The sequence below is a fragment of the Armigeres subalbatus genome, chromosome 1 (genome assembly GCF_024139115.2).
Source record: "Armigeres subalbatus isolate Guangzhou_Male chromosome 1, GZ_Asu_2, whole genome shotgun sequence".
Taxonomy (NCBI): domain Eukaryota; kingdom Metazoa; phylum Arthropoda; class Insecta; order Diptera; family Culicidae; genus Armigeres; species Armigeres subalbatus.
In genome coordinates this window covers 148,651,817-148,673,616 of record NC_085139.1, presented here as the reverse complement: position 1 = coordinate 148,673,616, position 21,800 = coordinate 148,651,817, and the positions used below count along the sequence as shown (strand labels likewise).

The following is a 21,800-nucleotide window of genomic DNA, read 5'->3' as shown; positions in this document are numbered from 1 at the left end:
ATAACTTTATATAACTTATAACTTATTTCTTCTGGATGGAGCTTCTAATTACTTCTGGAAGTCTCCTGAAGAAACTTCCCGACGAGTTCCTGATGGAACATCCAAAGGGTTCACTGAAGAAACTTCCGGTATACGTTCAGAAAGAATTTCCGGAAGAATTCATGGAGGAATTTCTGTAGAAACTTCAGAATGAACTCCGGAGGTTTTTCTGGGAGAATACCTGAAGGATTTTCCTGATGAATTTCTAAAGGATATTCCTGAGAAATTACTGAAGCAATTTCCGGTGGAATTCCTGAAGAAACTTCTGGAGAAATTCTTGGAGGTAGTTCTGGATGAATTCTTGGGGGAACTGCTTTAGGTATTGCTGCAGAAATTAGCGAAAGAAATCTTGGAGGAAATACCAGATAAATTTCATAGTATACTTCCGGAGGCATTCTTGAAGAGTCATTCGGCAACTTTCTTAAAGCATCTTCCAGAGGAAGAACTTACGGAGGAATCCCGCACTTCCCGGTGGAGCGTCCGCCGCAATCCCGGGGAAAACTTTCAAAAAAATCCTGGAGGAATTACTAAAGGAATTCGTAAAGGAATTACCGAAGGAGTTCCAGAGGATCTTCCAAATGAATTCCTGGATGATTTTCCGAAAAAATCCCTGAAATTCACGACAATTTCCTGGAGGGATCTCAGAAAGAATACCAGGATGATTTTTTGAAGAAATGCATAGAGGAATTCGCAGAGAAAACACTGGAAGAATGTCCAAAGATATTTCTAGAAGAATATTCAAAGGAATCTGTGTGGCATTGGACAGGCCTATTATCATAAACAGGCCTAGCAAGCATGTGTCAAATAACAGATCCTGTTTGTCATCGTGAGTATACACATTCGCAGTCAGTCAATCCCATATTTCTCGCGAGTGCAGGTAGTGCAAACAAGATGGGTGATTAATCTGCGCGATGTTGAATTGCACATTTGGCGATCCTGCCAGGAGTGTATAAACATATTTCGCATGAAATCACCCATCATGTTTATAGAAGTGAGTGAAAAAAATAATTTCGGACGTAGCCGAAAAAGTTAAAGCAGCGGAGATTTTTTGCACCGGTAAGAAGAGTGGCGGTAAATGTATCTTTGTAAATGAGAAGGATTCTACTTTTAGGGTGTTGTCCCCGAACCCAACACCGGTTTTTCACAATGGTTTTTACAGTTTTGTTTGCTCGCTCTTATTTGGGGGATAAATTCATCCCCCAGTGTCAAATTACCTCAACACTGATATCTGTGACAGTGTGTGCGCAAATTTTGAATGTTACAGGAGAAAATGATGCAAAACGCCCCCACCACTGAATAATGCAACATGATACAATTAAAACGAATTTGCGCCTAATAGCATGTTTAAAACTTAAAAGAAAATCCAACTAATTTGCCTAATTAATCAGAATGCAACTTACAGATGCACTGTTTACACATTTGCACGTTTTGCATCATTTTCACCATCAGAATTGTATACGTTGCATTCGCATATTGGAGACTCAGATAAGACCCCAACAAACATTGGAAGGGGATAGAGCGCTTATTCAACCAAAAATAGCCTTCTTCAGACGATTATGCTTTAGTTTTTTGTAAACACTCTTTATTACATGGCAAAAAGAGTTATTTCTGCGGGACGATTTCACTATCTTAGTTTGTTTTGGTCGGCTGATGGGTAATGATGCACAAATTGATTGAATGAAGTAGGTTTGTAACGTTTTTGTTGGAACGCAAACAGATATGCTTGTTTGCCAAAGTCTCTTTCAATTTGTTAAGAGGAGTAGTTTCTTAGATCAGATCTCACTAATTTGATTCGATTGTTAATGGATTAACCAAGTATGTGGCGATAGACTTAAATACACCAATAAGAACGTGTTGTTCCCAACTTCTAAGTTTTATTTTCAAAACAAGTTCATTTTGTAAACTAAATGTTATAATGTTTAAGAGTTTTTTATTACAATGGTTTGAAATTTGAATTATCAAAAACACGTCTTCGTACTGTTCTTTGAATATAAGTGCAATGGATTGGAATGTGTGATAGAAATTTTCTACTTTGTTGATAGCTAGTGTCGGCTACAAGGTTGGCTAAGTTTCGAAAGATCGGGGTACTCTTTAATGGTTTTTCAAATGTAACGTCATCTGCATTCAGCCAAACGCTACCACCATGAACTATCTGATGCATCTAGCATCTCGAATAAAATATTTTGAATTACCTTTGATTATCGAAGGCTTCTCCCCTTTGAAGAGTATTCCAACATAGCCGAGATTCCTGATATTATATAGTTATGAATGTGTTTTATCCCGATATGGAAACCATTGTGAAATATAAATTAACCTTTCGCGAATTGGAATCACTTATACCGTTATGAAAAGTCGGTCAACTGTGATAAGAAGAAGCATAAAAGACAAACCATGAAAAAGGAGAACCGTTTTTTTGCATGCGTTGTCTCGGGGAGCGATAGAGTTTAATAAGGAGAGTTTGATTGTTGTAGCTGTAGACGAATCACAATTCTGCGTGGTGAATGTTCGCGTTCAAGTGTTTCTTCCTCTGCGTTGGTGGGACGCCCGCAAGAAGAATGGTGTTATTGTGGATCGGAATGATCACAATTCTGCGTGGTGGGACGCCCGCATTCAAGTGTTTCTTCCTCTGCGTTGGTGGGACGCCCGCAAGAAGAATAGTGTTATTGTGGATCATAATGATCACAGTTCTGCGTGGTGGGACGCTAGCATCCAATTGTTTCTTCCTTTGCGTTGGTGGGACGCCCGCAAGACGAACGGTGTTATTGTGGATCGGAATGATCACAATTCTGCGTGGTGGGACGCCCGCATTCAAGTGTTTCTTCCTCTGCGTTGGTGGGACGCCCGCAAGAAGAATGGTGTTATTGTGGATCGGAATGATCACAATTCTGCATGGTGGGACGCCCGCATTCTAGTGTTTCTTCCTCTGCGTTGGTGGGACGCCCGCAAGAAGAACGGTGTTATTGTGGATCAGAATGATCACAGTTCTGCGTGGTGGGACGCCCGCATTCTAAAGTTTCTTCCTCTGCGTTGGTGAGACGCCCGCAAGAAGAATAGTGTTATTGTGGATCATAATGATCACAGTTCTGCGTGGTGGGAAGCTCGCATTCAAGTGTTTCTTCCTTTGCGTTGGTGGGACGCCCGCAAGACGAACGGTGTTATTGTGGATCAGAATGATCACAATTCTGCGTGGTGGGACGCCCGCATTCTAGTGTTTCTTCCTCTGCGTTGGTGGGACGCCCGCAAGAAGAACGGTGTTATTGTGGATCAGAATGATCACAGTTCATCCAAGAGCCTCTTGCTCAGCGATGGTCGATGGCCTACAAGTAGTTTGGTATTGCGAATCCGGAAGGTCACAGGTACACGGAAGGTTTAATTCAATTGAGAATAGATATTCGGCCATGATTTGGAGCTGTTTTTTTACTTGCGGTATGGTTTTTGTTGCTGGTTGTTTGACTGCACAGTGAATTGGACGTGTATTCGAAAAAAGTAGAAGTAGTGGTAGTGATTTGAAGTACAAGTGAAATATTACTTCACGAATTGCGAGTACAATTGCGAGTCGAGACGCCCACTGCACGGGAGTTCATTGAGAGTGCTTTCCATATTTAGGTGTGCCACTATTTGTGTTCTTCGATTATGAAATGAGATGCTGGCAATAGAATGGTGTGCCGGGAATGGTTGTTTGCTGGAAGATGCTTTCGTGTCATGATGAGAGAGCAATTGAATGATACATAATATGTCGTGGGTGTTATTTTTTTTCCATGCAGAAGAAAAGGGTGATAGCATTTTTTTTTGGAGAAGAGGGGAGATGTGTGGCATTGGACAGGCCTATTATCATAAACAGGCCTAGCAAGCATGTGTCAAATAACAGATCCTGTTTGTCATCGTGAGTATACACATTCGCAGTCAGTCAATCCCATATTTCTCGCGAGTGCAGGTAGTGCAAACATGATGGGTGATTAATCTGCGCGATGTTGAATTGCACAGAATCCAAAGAAGAATTTGAAAGTGTCTAGCAAGTTTCCTCTGAATTTCTTTTAGGGAGATTTTCCTGCAGAAATTTACCTTGAAAATTATGAGAAATATCCATTTATCACCAGCACAATTTCAATTTCTTATCGACATTCGTGAGAATTTTCTATGAAAATTAATTGAGACAGTTGTGGAAATCGAGATAAATTTTCCGTTTAAATTTTGGGGGATTTGCTTAACCTTCTTCGGATATTAGAAAAAACTTACGAATAAGATGTTGGGGTCATATTGACCCAGAAATGTAAATGCTTATAAAACAGTCAAATTATAACCGAATTACAAAGTTTATATACCGTTCGAAAGATAAACTCATCAATTTTGTGGCTAGGTGGTGATATGCTGGTTCTGGAGACAATGGCCTCCGGGAAACGACTTCCACGGGGACCTTGTCGGTCATATAAGGGGAGCATAAAAATCGCTTCATATATGCCTTTCGATCGCTAATTCTTCATAGATTCTCTTAAAACGGTAATGTATGGTCCATGAGAGGGCTTCCGATGAAAGTGGCCACTCCTGGTACATGCAAGGTGCCCCCGGGGAACCCGCAGGAGGGGACATTTCCGTTTTAGCACCAAAATATGCCGTGCGGCGGCTCTTTCGTCATGATTTTCCACCAAACAGATGGTTATGCGCTTGAAATCGATAAGTGACCACATTGGCCACTCCTGGTACATGCAAGGTGCCCCCGGGGAACCCGCAGGAAGGGACATTTCCGTTTGAGCACCAAAATATGCCGTGCGGCGGCCCTGTCGTCATGAGTTTCCACAAAATAGATGATAATGCGCTCGAAATCGATAAGTGACCACATTGGCCACTCTTGGAGCTTATGAGGTGCCCCCGGGGAACCCGTAAAAGGGGACATTTCCGTTTTAACACCAAAATATGTCGTGCGACAGCTCTTTCGTCATGATTTTCCACAAAATAGATGATTATGTGCTCGAAATCGATAATTGACCACATTGGCCACTCTTGGAACCTATGAGGTGCCCCTGGGTAACCCGTAGAAAGGAATATTTCCGTTTAAACTCCAAAATATGCCGTGCGGTGGCTCTTTCGTCATGATTTTCCACAAAATAGATGATTATGTGCTCGAAATCGATAATTGACCACATTGGCCACTCTTGGAACCTATGAAGTGCCCTCGGGGAACCGTAAAAGGGGACATTTCCGTTTTAACACCAAAATATGCCGTGCGGCGGCTCTTTTATCATGATTTTCCACCAAACAGATGGTCATGCGCTTGAAATCGTTAAATGATCACATTGGCCACACCTTGTTTATGCAAGGTACCCCCGGGGAACCCGTAGGAGAGGACATTTCCGTTCTGGCACCAAAATGTGCGGTGCTGCGGCTCTTTCGTCATGATTTTCCACAAAATAGATGATTATGCGCTCGAAATCGATAAGTGACCACATTGGCCACTCTTGGAGCCTATGAGGTGCCCTTGGGGAACCCGTAGAAAGGGACATTTCCGTTTTAACACCAACATATGTCGTGCGGCAGCTCTTTCGTCATGATTTTCCACAAAATAGATGATTATGCAAGTGAAATCGATAAGTGACCACATTGGCCACTCTTGGAACCTTACAGGGGCCCCCAGGGAACCCGCCGGAGGGGACATTTCCGTTTTAGCACCAAAATATGCCGTGCGGCGACTCTTTTGGTGTGTTTTCCCACCAATGAGATGGTTATTCAGCTCGAAATCGATAATTGACCACATTGGCCACTCTTGGAACCTATGAGGTGTCCCCGGGGAACCCGTAGAAAGGGACATTTCCGTATTAGCACCAAAATATGCCGTGCGGAGGCTCTTTCGTCATAATTTTCCACAGAATAGATTATTATGCGCTTGAAATCGATAAGTGACCCCATTAGCCACTCTTGGAACCAATGAGATGCCCACGGGGAACCCGTAGATGGTGACATTTCCGTTTTTATACCGAAATGAATAAGTGACCACATTTTCCATTTCGGAACCTATGAAGTACCGTCGTGGAGCTCATAGGAGAGGACATTTCCGTGCTTAATCTTACTTAGGGCCGATGCCCACGTAGCGTGTTTTCAAGCTGCGTGCACGCCGCGTCCACGCAAGGTACCCGGCATCAAATTTAGTCGTGCACACGTTTACGTGCAAGCAGCGTGAATATACTTTACGTGGACATCGGCCCTTAAAGACATGCCGTGCAGCGGCTCTTTCATTATAATTTTCCATCAAATAGTTGGTTATGCTCTTGAAATCTAATATCAACCTGGGGGAACCCCAGACCCAGTTTCGGTAATTGTGGAGTGCCGTGAAGAATCCATTGAAAGTGTCTGTGCACACAAAATCTCACTCACTTTTTAGGAACTTTTCCTCAACCGAATTACTCGCAGTAAATAGCATTCGACGAAAATTTTACCCTATTGTTTCCTATTGAAAATTGGCCAGATCGGACTATGGGCTCCGAAGTTATGGCCGAAATACTAATATCAGCAGCTGCATGGGAAAATCACTTTTCTGGCACTTATGCTCAAAATTTTAGAATGCAAATAAACAAATATGAAAAATAAGAACTATCTACCTATTACTGCTATATTAGACTTTTCTTATATATTTCTCAACCCTTTTGAACGAGCGATAAAGGCACCATCACCACTAGGTAGTTTAATCTTGTTTTTTTTTCTATCAAATAGGTCATTCATTCTGAACTTAATATCTAAAACCTACAAGGTACCCGCAGGAGTCTCGCAGAAGGAGAGATTTTTTTATATCAAAATGTTGCGTTTTCATATCATTGTCCACGGTGATCGGTGAAAACCTCAAACTTCTATGAGTCGATATTGAAGGGACCATCGACTAATGGTAATATCTAGATGCGGAATAGAAAATCCTTATAGAGCTGTTCGAAGGAATCATCACAGTAGCCCAGAAACTATTTTTTTAATTTGACTCAGTACTCAATTTCAAATGAAGAACAATTTCAAGCGCATAACCAACTTTTTGAAGACTTGTGGAAGATACAGCTGCCGTAAGCGGCCAGTACATTTGATATAACCATGAAAATGTCCTCTCCTACGGGTTCGCAGGGCATCTCAAAGATTCCAAGAGTAGACAATATCACTAATCAACTCAAAGCACATGACCAATGGTAAAAAACTCAAAGGTTCAGCCCAATCGGGTTGTACGCCAAGGTGACGTTGAACTACGTAGCTGCATGTAATGTACAGGTTTTCGACTATTCTGTGCGATGAGACCAAAGCAAGCGTTTTTCAAGCCCAGCCTGAATCCACTTTCGATGTTTATCTTATGCTCCTGAGATTGAGTGAGCATAACTGGTGATGTATATAATTTTTGGACCAACATTTGAAGATGAGTATAAAAATAGAATTTTTAAATAATCGAGGATGAACAACACTCTCAAGCGTTCACATATCCAAATTACCAATTGATAAAAACTCGCTAGAGAGTAAGAATCATTCGATAATTGTATCTCGATTCGAAGCATTGGTAACAATGCCACACATCCGATTGAACTTCATTGTTGACATTAAATTGGTATTAATTAGGTTTACATTATTTTAAATGATGATCGATTACACAATTTGAAAAGTACAAGCTTGGCTGATAGTGTACATCTGCAGCCATCACCGACGCAAACTGCTACAGAGACTTACCACTCGTTGCTAAGCCAGTCTAAGACCCTGGTGGCTCATTACAGAAAAACCCATTGCGAAAGCTGGGCTGTCAACGGCGTTATTGATAATCATAATTATTCCTTCACGTGAATTGCGTCGGACTTAGCGTTTACTCCGGCAGACACCTACGAATCAGAAAAAACGAGCCAAAGAAAGTTTACCACCATTGCAACAACGAAGAAGATTCCGAGCCCCTCTATTGGCATCAACAGACGTAAGCAAGAAGCTACTGTCAAACGCCTCCAAGCTTTCCAAGGAAAACGCACGTTTAAGTTAGCATAAACGAACTGTACCAGCTAAAAGCCCTGCAATGGCGGACATACAAAAACTTTCAATGAATAACTAAAGAAATGCTAATAAATTACTAAGTTGAAAAGCAGGCCAAGTTCTAGTTGGAATGTAGTGCTATGGAAGAAGAAGCTTGCGATGCACTTACGAGATTGACTGATTCACCGAAACCAAGTGCTAAACTGTTAGCAAGTTTTTAATAGTAAATATTATCATACATAAATATTGTAACACACTAGAGTCGGTTTTTACGCGGAAGATATGGGCCGCGTAAATTAAAACATCGTGAAAAACCGCGTAAATCCCGAAGTATGTCTGAAGGAACCACGGAAATCCACAAACTCGCGTGAAAAAAAAATCGCATAAAAAACGATTCCTGTAAAAATAATCGCGTAACAAACGACATCAGTGTACATCAGGTATGAAGCGTTGACTCTTCCTTGATCGAATGGTCCAAGAAAATTTAAAATCCATCGAGAAACGGCTGAGATATTAACGATGGAAGTCTATCATATTTTCGTGACGATTTTCAATTTTTTGCAATTGTAAAGTGTACCCCAATATAGAAAAGACAGACGCAGTTCTACGTCAAAATAACAAAGAGCCACCGCACGGCATATTTTGGTGTTAAAATGGAAATGTACTCTTCTACGGGCTCCCGGGGCACCTCATAGGTTCTAAGGGTGGACAATATGTCAATAATCGATTTCGAGGGCACCTATTTGGACGAAAATCACGACGAAAGAGCCGCCGCATGACATATGTTGGTGTAAAAATGGAAATGTGTTCTCCGTGTTCTCCGAGGAAGCCTCATAGGTTTCAAATGTAGCCAATGTGGTCACTTATCGATTTCGAGCGCACGTCCATCTGTTTGATGAGAAAACACCAAAAGAGCCGCCGCACGGCTTATATTGGTGTAAAAATGCAAATGTCCCCTTCTACGGGTTCCCTGGGGACCCTCATAGGTTCCAGGCGTTTCCAATGTGGTCACTTATCGATTTCAAGGGCATAATCACCTTTTTTTGTGGAAAATCATGACGAAAGAGACGCTGCACGGCATATTTTCGTGCTAAAACGGAAATGTCCTCTCATACGGGTTCTCCGGGGCACCTTGCATGTACCAGGAGTGGCCAATGTGGTCTTTTATCGATTTCAAGCGCATTATCATCTATTTTGTGGCAAATCATGACGACAGAGCCGCCGCACGGTATATTTTGGTGCTAAAACGGAAATTTCCCCTCCTGCGGATTCCCCGGGGGCACCTTGCATGTACCAGGAGTGGCCATTGTGGTCACTTATCGATTTCAACCGCATAACCATCTGTTTCGTGGAAAATCATGACAAAAGAGCCGCCGCACGGCATATTTTGGTGCTAAAACGGAAATGTCCCCTCCTGCGGGTTCCCCGGGGCACCTTGTATGTACCAGGAGTGGCCAATGTGGTCACTTATCGATTTCAAGCGTATAACCATCTGTTTGGTGGAAAATCATGACGAAAGAGCCGCCGCACGGCATATTTTGGTGCTAAAACGGAAATGTCCCCTCCTGCGGATTCTCCGGGGGCACCTTGCATGTACCAGGAGTGGCCAATGTGGTCACTTATCGATTTCAAGCGTATAACCATCTGTTTGGTGGAAAATCATGACGAAAGAGCCGCCGCACGGCATATTTTGGTGCTAAAACGGAAATGTCCCCTCCTGCGGGTTCCCCGGGGGCACCTTGCATGTACCAGGAGTGACCACTTTCGTCGGAAGCCCTCTCATGGACCATACATTACCGTTTTAAGAGAATATATGAAGAATTAGCGATCGAATGGCATATATGGAGCGATTTTTATGCTCCCCTAATATGACCGACAAGGTCCCCGTGGAAGTCGTTTCCCGGTGGCCATTGTCTGCAGAACCAGCATATCACCACATAGCCACAAAATTGATGAGATTATCTTTCGAACGGTATATAAACTTTGTAATTCGGTTATAATTTGACTGTTTTATAAGCATTAACATTTCTGGGTCAATATGACCCTAACATCTTATTCGTAACTTTTTTTGTGGGGTCGTTCCTGTTGCACCTTAAAATACTTTTTTAATGTCAGATGCTTCATTTCCTCAAAATATTAAAAGTCAAGAAATTTCAGAACGATCGGATTATCAGGTAAAAAGTTATTCTACTTTGAAGTTTCGTTTTGGGTCATATTGACCCCAACATCTTACTAAGGTTAATAACTTTTTTATGGAAATTATTAAATATAAATTTTATGCTGAATTTACAATTTTAATACTCTGGAATAAAGACATAAAAAATTCCTTATAATTTTTATCGGAAATTCTCCTTATTTTACACGAACAATTCTTTGAAAATTTCACAAAAAAATCTTTTAAAAATTCACGGAAAATTCAAAGAGTTTTCCGTCGTATATTTAGAGGAAAGTCACATGGAAATTCCGAAACAATCAAATGAATTCAGAAGGAATTTAGAAAAAGTTCAGTTTCTTGCTCAACGGAATAGTGTTCATGATACTCGCGTGCCGTCACTCGAAGGACTTGCTTCGCTAATTTAATTAGCCCCGAAAAGATCACCGCAATGCAAAGTTCTCCACCAAATGCACTAAGTCCAATACACTGCACTCAAACCGACCACGCAAAGTTAAAGTGGGACTTTTAGCTGAACACTTAGAATAATTTTGTGTCATCTAGGGACCAAAGAAACGACCGACCGTACTTGTTTGTTCTTCAACGTATTATTTGCTACTGGTTTATTTACAATTTTGCTGTCCACTCTTCCTACAGCTGTATGGTTGACCATCGGCTATCGGTCGTGCGGAGACTCTCTTACTCTCTATTTCTGTTGGCGGAGTATTAGACGAGTCATTAAAAAAGGGTAGTGTAGGGTTGCGTTAGATGGGCAATAAAATTCAATTGAACTTAAAACTACTTTTACGGCTAACACTATTTCTAACATTCCGGCCACCTTGAAACAGGACTGTTTCAAAATATTAATTCTACTATATACAAATTCGTCGTTGGTGGCAATGTCACGTAAGTAGTTCGATGAATTGGTTAGCTGGCGTTGTCATCCAGTCACGAACGTTGATATCGAGCCGGTTGGCATTCGAATTCGAGGGTTTGCAGGCACCTCAGGTTGATGATGGTGAGCGGACGACGTAGATTACCGGGAACAAAGAAAAAGACCAGGTAGATCTTACGAGAGAATGGTAAACTATTGGACCTGCAATTACCTTTGCAGAAACACAGGTGAGCATCGAGCAAGTTCTCCCACAATGGGTTGCTCTACCTGGTTTCTGTTACGTTGTTCTCGGTGTCGGAAGCAGTGCAATGCGAGCTACGGCGCGCACCACCTCGTTGGCGTTCGCTGTCTTGAGGGTCACCACACGAACGATGCCATCCTTTCCGGGGTGGAGCTTGACAATTCTTCCCAGCGGCCAGTTTGCTGGCGGAACGTTGTCCTCCTTGATGATGACGATGGCGCCCACCTCGATGGTGACGGGCGGATTGCAACCTTTAGTTGCACGGGACTGCAGTTGTTGCAAATACTCGGGGTACCAGCGGGACCATATCTGCTGCAGATTATGGGTGCGATCCCAGTGGTCCAAACGGTTGTCGGCGGTCTCCTTCCAGTTGGATTCCGGAACAGCTTGGAGGTTGCTTCCGACAAGGAAGTGTCCTGGGGTCAAGACGTCTAGGTCGGTTGGGTCCTCCGGTATCGGTGTCAGGGGCCGAGAATTCAGACACATCTCGACTTGTGCCAACAAGGTCAGTAGATCCTCGTATGCAAGATTGACGTTGCCGACTACCTTCAGCAAGTGATTCTTCGCCGATTTGACTGCGGCCTCCCAGAGGCCTCCGAAGTGTGGTGCTCGCGGTGGAATAAACTTCCAGGTGATTTCGTTTCCGGAACACCAGTCAAAAATTTGGTTTCGATCGGCGGCTTCAGTCTTCAACATGCGATAGACTCGGTTGAGTGCATGCGAAGCTCCTTTGAAGGTAGTGGCGTTGTCCGAATGGAGTTCGACGATCCTTCCTCTGCGGGCGACTAAACGACGGAGTGCAGCTAGGAACGCTGGAGTCGATAAATCGCTCACTAGCTCGATGTGGACCGCCTTGGTCGAGAAACAAACGAATATGGCCACGTAGACTTTCGTGGGGCCACGGGTTCGTACTGCTGACTTCACGTAAAATGGTCCACAATAGTCGACACCGCAAACGGAGAACGGACGCGTCGGCGACACTCGCGATACCGGCAGATCGGCTGTGCTCTGCTGGACTAGAGTGGGCTTGGATCGGAAACAAGTGTGGCATTGGTGAAAGACGGACTTTACAAGATTTCTGCCGCCAAGGATCCAGAACTTCTGGCGGAGAGTGGCTAGCAGGAGTTGTGGCCCTGCGTGCAGTAGGCTAATGTGAAAACTGCTAGCCAGCAGAGCAGACAGCGGATGTTTGGCGGACAGAACGATCGGGTGCTTGTTTGCGACGGATAGTGCGGCGTTACGTAGGCGACCACCGACGCGAAGAGTACCGTCTTCATCCACGAACGGTTTCAGCCACTTCAGCGATGATGACTTGGCGACACGTTCGCCATTCGAAAGATCCGACAACTCCTCAGCAAATGTTTCCTTCTGCGCTAGTAGGCAGAGTAGGTATTCAGCGTGCTGGAGCTCGGAAGTGGTGAGTGGTACGATGGACGTTGAAATGGATCGGATACTAATGGCCAACGGAGGAAGAGATGATCCGGAACTGCGCAACTCTATGCGCTTCTTCAATCGCTGGATATAGCGGCCGCAAAATGCAACCACACGACGTAACTTGTTGTAGCGAGAGTAACGAGAAAACAGATCTCCACAGAAATCTGCTTGTGCGGCGGTCATTGCCACTATCGGTGCCTTGCGCCCTTCTTCGGACGCTGCGGGGGAGTTCTCCTGGTCGATGACGGTCTTGGGCCAGTATTCAGGTAACAGTGCAAGCCAGGAAGGGCCATGCCACCAACGGGAACAGTTGATAATGTCCGTTGGATTGAGGCCGCGCGAAATATCGTCAGCAGGATTTTCGGAACCAGCTATGTGCCTCCAGTGGTCTATACTTGTGGTGGCCTGGATCTTCGACACGCGGTTAGCGACAAATGTTTTCCAGCGGGTTGGAACGGCACGCAGCCATTGAAGTACGGTGCTGGAATCGGACCAGAAATAGGCGGTGGTGGTGGTCTTCAGCGAGGCATCCACCTTCTTGAAGAGCTGAGTTGCCAGATGTGCTGCACAGAGCTCTAGTCTTGCGATGGAGTGGTGCGTGGATAGCGGCGCGACTTTTGACTTCGATGTCAAGAGCTGGACTCGTATACCTTCCGCCGATTCCGTGCGAACGAAGCAGCAAGCTCCATATGCAACGGAGGACGCATCGGCGAAGAAATGAAGCTGGATAGTAGCACCGACTGACGAAAACACGAAGCGAGGAACTTGGACTGTAGCTAGAATGTGAAGCGTGGTATGGAATTGCTTCCACTCGTGTTGCAGCTGATCTGGCAATGGAGAATCCCACTCGCAGAGAACACCGTCATGCTTTAATGCCCATAGACGCTGCATGAAAAGCTTTGCCTTCGTGATGACCGGACCCAATAGGCCCAGTGGGTCGAAAATCTTGGCGATGTACGACATTACCTTCCGCTTGGTAAGGATGGCCGCCGGGAGAGGTACTTCTACCTTGAATCGAAGGTTGTCGGCCTTTGGATCCCACAATAGGCCGAGCGTGGAGATTATCTGCTCATCCTGCAGATCGTGGAGAGGTTGGATGGCCAGATCTTCTGGCGGAACATCACGGAGGACTTCTGGAGCGTTCGACGCCCACTTCTTCAGCGAAAATCCAGCGGAACCGAGCATGGCAGTGATTTGAAGGCGAAGTGTTTTGGCGGATTCCACGTCAGATGCGCCGGACAACAGATCATCGACGTAAAAATCTTCCACCACTGGGTCAACAGCAGCAGGATAGAACTCCGCCTGGTCGATGGCAATCTGCTGGAGTGTCTTCGTTGCAAGGTACGGTGCGCTAGCCGTGCCGTATGTCACGGTCTGTAGTTCGAACGTAGCGATCGGATCGGATGGACATCTGCGATAGCGGATACGAAGGAGACGGCGATCGTCGGGATGATGCAATACCTGCCTGTACATCTTCTCGACGTCTGCTACTATGGCAATGCGTTTTGTCCGGAATCTCATGTATATGGAGTAGAGGTCTTGCTGGACGACTGGTCCAACAAGGAGCGTGTCGTTCAAAGAATAGCCGGACGAGGTCCTGCATGACGCGTCGAAAACTACCCTGACCTTCGTGGTAGTGCTGGATTCCTTGAAGACGACGTGGTGGGGGATGTAGGAGTGTTCAATTCGATCATCTACAGGCTCTGGTACTTCCTGCATGTGACCAAGCTGTAGATACTCCTCCATGAATCGATGGTATGAGTCCTTGGTAGCAGGATCTCTATCTAATCGCCGTTCCAAACTCAGGAAGCGACGATCGGCAATCGACCTTGATTCCCCGAGAACCTTTTCGGAATCTTCAGTTCTCGGAAGACGCACAATGTACCGCCCTGCGGAATTGCGCATCGTAGAAGCAGCATAGTGTTCTTCGCATATGCTTTCTTCGGTAGATCGAACTGGAGCCGATGGAATTGTTTCCATGTCCCAGAACTTGCGTAGAGCGGCTTCCAGTCGATCGTCAGCAGTGGAGAGGTAGCAGAACCGTGGAATGCAGGTAGCCGAGCGAGATGCGGGACCAGTGACCGCCCAACCAAAGAGAGTTTCGACTACCCACGGAAAACCTTCACCCAGAGAAATCTTCCGTCCCGTGTGCCGATGACGAGGTCTACGTTTCCGGGAACATTGAACTGTGGATCTGCTAGCTCGACGCTTGGAATTTTCCACGCTGAAATATCGATCGGCGTAGTTGGTAGCTCCGACGATGGCTGCTTCAGTACCAAAAACTGCAATTTCATCGAGATCGTTCGATCTCCCGACTCGATGGTTGCTGTAATGGCACTACTAATCTTCTGTGTGGAGGATCCGATGCCTGCGACGGATACGTCCACTGTAGACCGGCGGCTGAAGAGGATCTTCGCCAACGGTTTTGAAATGAAATTCGACATCGATGCCGAATCGAGGAGAGCACGAGCCTTGTGCGAGATGCCGTGGTCGTCAACGATGTTGAGAACAACCGTTTCAAGCAGCGTCATGGTGCATGCAGTTTGAACTGCCATGCTAACTTGGCGGGACGTGGATGGAAGCGGCTGCTGAACGGAGGAAACTGTAGAAACAGCGGGCTTCGACGACACGGCTGGCTCTGTTGTGCTTACTTGCATTGCTGGCGTAGCTGATACCTTCGCTGGAGTGAAATCATGCAGAAGCGAGTGGTGCTTCTCATGACAAGTACGGCAGTTGTATTTGGAATTGCACTTCTTGGATTGATGACCAACGCTGAGGCAGTTCCAACAAAGGCGCTTTTGGGAAGCCAACTCTCGGCGTTGACTGACGTTCTTCCCAAGAAACACCGGACATATTCGGATGGAATGACTGTCCGAACAGGAAAGCGGACAGGAGTAGCTGGGAGTGGATGAGGCTGATGCATTGACCGACACTTTCTGCTTGAAGCTTTTCTGCTGGAAGCCGGCCACCTTCGACGAGGCTGGTTGATAACTGTCTGGCCCGACGGAATTGAGTATCCGCACCCGCTGGTAGAGAAAATCCACCAGTTCATCATACTTCACATCGTCCTTGTGGCTAGTCTTCTCCTCCCAGGCACGTAGTGTGGCGTGATCCAGCTTGTACGAGAGCAGGTAGATGAGTGGCAAGTCCCAATATTCCACCGGTTCGCCCAGTTTGGCTAGGGCGCGAACATGACGTTGATAATCGTCGACCAAACCGTGGATGCGTGTTGCACACTCCTGCTTCACTGCGGGCAGCTCGTACAGCGCCTTGAAGAGTTGCTTCTTAAGGTATTTTCGGTTGTCGTACCTCTTCAGCAGAGCGTCCCAAGTTGTAGCGTAGCTATCGGCGGCGATATCGACCGATTCGAAGGGTTTCTTGGCGCTACCCTCGAGAGATTGGAGAAGGTATTGGAGCTTGGCGACTGTGGGAATATCGCCGTTCACGTGGATCATCGAAGTAAACGTGTCCCGGAATGAAATCCAACGTGAAAAGTCCCCATTGAACTTCGGTAGGTCGATTTTTGGCAGACGGAGGTGGAAGTTTGCTTGATGTTGCTGTGGAGCGTGTATCGAATCGTTCAATGCCGACTGGTTAGGATCCCCGGCGCGCTTCGAGAGAAGGAAACCCTTTGCCTTGCAGTACCGTTGCTCGAACTCAACTCGTTCATCGATGTGCTCATCCAGAGCCTCTGGTGCATCCAGCTTCTCGATCACACTCTGACACTCCGCGAAGGTTTCGTTCATCTTGTCCAGTGAATCAATCCGCACACACAACTGGAAACTGTCGCGATCATGATCGTAATCACGGATGAACCGCTCAAGCGCATCAAAAACTTTAAACAGGCACTTGCGCTGAGCCAAGCTACCAGCCAGCTGCTTCTCCTCTTTAGCAGGCATCGCGAACGAAAACGAACGGAAACGGCAGTTAAATCGAACGATCAAATCCTTCCCGACGCGAAACTAACCGTTTCTACGCGAAACCGAACCGGCGAGGGTGATACACAATCGAACGATTTGCTCCTTCCCGTCGCGGTTTAAAATTCGACGGAAGTGGATCGTTTTAAATCGAATCGATCTCTCCTTCCCGTCACGAACAAACCCAATTTTACGCGGTATCGCAAATCGAGGGCGCGAACGGTTTTCCACTCGATTCGCGGCCGTCTCACCAAGCCACAATAGCAATAGATAAAAGTTACGCACTTTCTTACGTACTATCACGGCTACTGCTAGCCACATGCAAAACTGACGTGGAATAGACTCATCGGGGCTATCCTGGGAACTGGATGCCTTCCAAAAGGATGAAATTGCGCCAAACGGATCCAATGGCGCCGAGTCTTGCTCCAATCCACGCTAGCAAGAGGTGAAGATGGCGAAAGATGAATAGGGCAAATCACCTACCCACAATGGCCACAGAAAGTTCACAAGATGGCCAGGAACAATGTCCGATCTTCTTCACCACACTAGAGTAACACTCGCCTTAGTGCACTCTCAAGCGCAAAACTGTTCACGCAAATCACGCACGAATAGTATGCCGACGGCAGAATGTGCTTCGAAAGTTTGAAACTTCCACCCGCGATCGAAACACTTGAACGGATAGTCACTAATCTGTTCACCAAAATACCGTCGCAATTATCGCTATGCGTGATTTATTACTTCCACAGCTGCCGAATAGTACCCGCCTTGGTACTATCCCCACGCGAGAAACAGTCACAAAATAGTGCGCAAATAGTTTAATTTGTTCTCCCACACGAACGAGGTCTACCCGCCTTGGTAAAGCCTCCCAGCGCACACGCACTATTAGTTCGCACAAAGCAATCAAAAAATGCCAACAATTGAATGGCAGCCACCACCGATGACCAGCGCGCGCGTTTGGTCAGATTGCTTTTAATTGCACTACCGCGGGAATCTCTTTCCGGTATGAAATGCCTTCGATCCGGCTCAAAGGACCAAATGTTCATGATACTCGCGTGCCGTCACTCGAAGGACTTGCTTCGCTAATTTAATTAGCCCCGAAAAGATCACCGCAATGCAAAGTTCTCCACCAAATGCACTAAGTCCAATACACTGCACTCAAACCGACCACGCAAAGTTAAAGTGGGACTTTTAGCTGAACACTTAGAATAATTTTGTGTCATCTAGGGACCAAAGAAACGACCGACCGTACTTGTTTGTTCTTCAACGTATTATTTGCTACTGGTTTATTTACAATTTTGCTGTCCACTCTTCCTACAGCTGTATGGTTGACCATCGGCTATCGGTCGTGCGGGAGACTCTCTTACTCTCTATTTCTGTTGGCGGAGTATTAGACGAGTCATTAAAAAAGGGTAGTGTAGGGTTGCGTTAGATGGGCAATAAAATTCAATTGAACTTAAAACTACTTTTACGGCTAACACTATTTCTAACAAATAGATTAAATCAAGTTATAGAAGAGTTCAATCTATTTTTGCCGTAAATTAGATCGGTCATTGCGCTCCGATGTAATGATCGATGTTTACATACACGGCATCAGGATTTTTTTAATCAGCGCTCAACTAAAAGTTAAGTGCGTATGAGATCTAAAATGCGTTGCATTTATCAGCCAGCTAGTGTGAATATATTTTGCTGGGTGATGCGAATAGAATCGATTTGGTTGTCAAACTGAAGCCAAACTTTTCTATTGTGCCGGAGCCAAACATGAAGCTTGTGGTTATGTTCGATTCAGATCCTATATTGAGAAGTATTGTTGTTATTTGGGAAAAAAATCAACTTAGCTTGAGTTTTGTATTCTTTGTAACAAATATTTTCACATTATATTTTGAGCGAAAAATTAGTAGGAATGCAATTAAAAAGCACTCGTTACGATATTTCACGAGATTCAACAGCTGATTGAGACAGTAATGTATGCAAACCATCGTAAAGTCATATAGAGTCTCGCGCATTTGTGCTCCCTCATGCAGCATGGAAAAAGAAATTCGAAGAGCGGGAAATGTTTGACAGGCAAGTACCTAACTGATAAGAAAATTATTTTGTGCTTTTTAGTGGAATGTCTTCACTTGTCATAAGACGAGTTTGTACAATCCCATTGAATTCCACCACTTAATTGTATCTTGAAAGATACGTATTTCGACCTCAACAGTAAGGCCGTCTTGGTCGAGTCAAGTACGAGACACTGAAGACGGCCTTACTGTTGAGGTCGAAATACGAATCTGTCAAGATACAATTAAGTGGTGGAATTCAATGGGATTGTACAAACTCGTCTTATGACAAGTGAGGCATGTAACTGCAAAATAATTTTGCTCATGGGATTGATTTCAAAATATCCCTCTACTTGCTTGAGAGCAGGAAAGCGGCTCTATCCGCACCACCCAGGTTTTTTTATGTCTGAGATTCTAAGCCCGAGACTATTATATCTTGTAATTTTTTTTTGTATAATTTACATATAGAAGTCGCAGAATTATAAGTAAGAAATAAAATAATATTTTCTCTCGATGGCTTATTGATTGTCTTCAAGTATCTTCAAATAAGTAGATAAGTCTTCAAATATTTTCAAAAGTCTTCAAAATGTCTTCATGAAATAAATGTCTTCACGGAGATTCAAATGTCTTCAAATTGAAGACATGTCTTCAAATCTGGCATCTCTGTCTGACGATGCGCCACGATAAGTAGAAGGTTCAATACATCAGTTTTTCCCCTCGCTTTCAATCAATTCATGTGGTGGTGTAGTTTTAGTGGGCGCTCTGAACATATTAAATTTTTTTTGGGTTCGAATCCCGTATGCTTGTAAAATTTATCTGGAGAGGCGACGAGAAGGAAAATTTGTGGATTAAAATTAAATTATCCGGCGATCCGGCGCTCAAGAATTTATCACCCGCCGTTCTATCCGGATAAAAATGTTGTGTGAGAATACTTCCTCACAGGGGCACCATGAAAAATCACACTCAGGTTTTTATTCATATGAGTGAGAATTCCAAAGCCTGATTTCACGCAAAATGTGTAGGTTTGAGTTATGACGAAGGATGCGCTTGCTTACATTCCAACATTTTCTGGATGCGCGATAGCTGTAGGCACATAATTGATACCGGACGCTTTAGAAAGCCTTCAACAGGAACAGATTCTATCGATGAATCGACGATAAAGGATAAAGGATGATGTCGTTAATAGAACGTATAAACAAGATAGTGACTACATTGGTTTCGAATGCTTCGTGTAATACTGTACCAAATCAAACAATGCCTAATCAACCTTTATCTTCAACAAGAATAATGGACATCGATCACTCTCATGATATCAACCAGACCATCCAACTCTTTTTTCAAACATAGCGAATGATGTGACTGAGAATGAAGTTAAGCACATGGTCTACGAAACGATAGGAGCTGATCAAGTTTTTAACATCAAATGCCTAGTATCTCCTCGCAGAAACCTTTCATCTTTGGATTATGTGTCGTTCAGAATCGTAGTCGACGCACGTCATCGAGATTCGGCGCTGGACGCATCAAACTGGCCACCTGGTGTGCGTTGTCGTGAATTCGTACATTGTCCAAATCCCGTATGGAGACCAAGCAACCGCAAAATTCATTCCTTACGATAATTTTAAATGATGATCTTACAATCCTATGTATATCTATTGTTTAATCGTTTGTAAGATGTTGTATCGAGTATATCTGTCATAAAAGTTGTCCAGGCATCTGGAAATAAGTTATATTTTAGTAGTCGAAGGCGAAAAGAGTAAATAAATAAATGGGCTAAATGGCTCATAGTGTTTCAAAAGTCCCATCCCATTGGAGAAGCATCAGAGAGAGATTCGCATCATTAGGTCATTGATCAAAAGATGCAATTGGTTCACATATTAAATGTTTCACGTGAAATAAAGTTTAACAGCTTTAAGTACACTCTCAAGATAAACGAGTTGAAGTATCGAAGAAATAAAAGTAATTAAATGTGCTTAAAAAAAGGTAGAAAGGGACAAAAGGTCAAAAGGGCAAAACGTCGAACGGGACAAAAGGTCGAAAGGACAAAACGTCGAACGGAACGGAACGGTCGAAAGAAACAAAATATCAATAAGTCAAAAGGTCGAAAGGGACGAAAGGTTGAAATAGACAAGAAACTGAAACGGCGAGAATCAATCTCGCACCAGAGTTGCCCTATATAGTTAGTAAAAACTCTGCTCTTTTGTTTTTTCAGAATTTTTAACAATTGAATAAAGTTCATTCAATGAGTACCACTAATAGATGGATGTTTTAGTTTTTATTTCATAAATTCTTTTGGAATACACCCAACTTGTTATCAACTTGTTCTTGATGTACCTTTTGTCCCTCTCGACCTTTTGTCCTTTTCGACACTTTGTCCGGTTCGACCTTCTGTGCCTTTGGATCTTTTGTCCTTTCGACCTTCTGTCTCTTTCGAAGCTTTGTCTTTGTCTTTTCGTCCTTTTGTCATAGATTCTATTTCAATATATATATATATATATATATAGGAATTCGAAAGTTGTTGTCTTCTACAAAGCTGTTCAGGTGGTCAAAACCATCGTGATGAAGGGTTTGGTTCGGAATTCGTCTGATAGGCTGCGCGAGTGTACAAAGATTATAAGTCGAGTTAGTTATCCCAAAATCTGTAGAATATAGAAAGTTACCGTCTTCTACAAAGTTGCTCGGGAGGTCAAAATCATCATAACGGAGAACAGATTAGTTTAGAATTCAACCGTTGTGTGGCGCTAGTGTAGAAAGAATATAAGTTTGAATGGATATCTCGAAATCTATAAGGTTCAGGAAGTTACCGTCTTCTACAAAATTATTCAGTTGGTAAGAACTATTGAGATGGAAAAAAGTATATTTTTGAATTCAACCACCTGCCGGCGTTTGTGTATGAGGAATTACTTGTTAGGTTAGGTATCTTAAAATGTGGGAGAATAAGAAAGTTGATTTCTTCTACAAAGTTGTTCCGAAGGTAAAAATCAATATGGAGGCAATCTTAGTTTGGAATTCAACCGCTTGGCGGCACTAGTATAATGGTGATTGGTGTTGGACGGAATGAACCAATATCAGTTAGTATTGATATCTCGCAATCCATAAGATTTAGAATGTTGCT

At 44.1% G+C, this 21,800-nt stretch overlaps 3 protein-coding genes across 3 annotated transcripts in view; all 3 read right to left on the bottom strand.

Annotated features, from left to right (window-relative positions):
• Positions 1 to 10,756, bottom strand: part of LOC134207244 (IQ and ubiquitin-like domain-containing protein) — a 40,383-nt gene extending 29,627 nt beyond the window's left edge. Inside the window, exon 1 of the mRNA XM_062682978.1 lies at positions 10,752 to 10,756. The gene's annotated coding sequence lies outside the window, so the exon portion shown is untranslated. The remainder of the gene's footprint in view (positions 1 to 10,751) is intronic.
• A 578-nt stretch (positions 10,757 to 11,334) lies between these two features.
• Positions 11,335 to 14,712, bottom strand: LOC134206623 (uncharacterized). The gene has a single exon (XM_062682353.1). It carries the CDS (start codon positions 14,710 to 14,712, stop codon positions 11,335 to 11,337), a length of 3,378 nt encoding a protein of 1,125 aa, XP_062538337.1.
• A 125-nt stretch (positions 14,713 to 14,837) lies between these two features.
• On the bottom strand, positions 14,838 to 16,631 carry LOC134206622 (uncharacterized). The gene has a single exon (XM_062682352.1). The coding sequence runs from the start codon at positions 16,629 to 16,631 to the stop codon at positions 14,838 to 14,840; it is 1,794 nt and encodes a 597-aa protein (XP_062538336.1).
• Positions 16,632 to 21,800: the final 5,169 nt, after the last annotated feature.

Bases quoted from the DNA above. Each gene is read 5' to 3' on its own strand.
- LOC134206622 (XM_062682352.1), bottom strand. From the start codon at position 16,631: ATGCCTGCTAAAGAGGAGAAGCAGCTGGCTGGTAGCTTGGCTCAGCGC.
- LOC134206623 (XM_062682353.1), bottom strand. From the start codon at position 14,712: ATGGAAACAATTCCATCGGCTCCAGTTCGATCTACCGAAGAAAGCATA.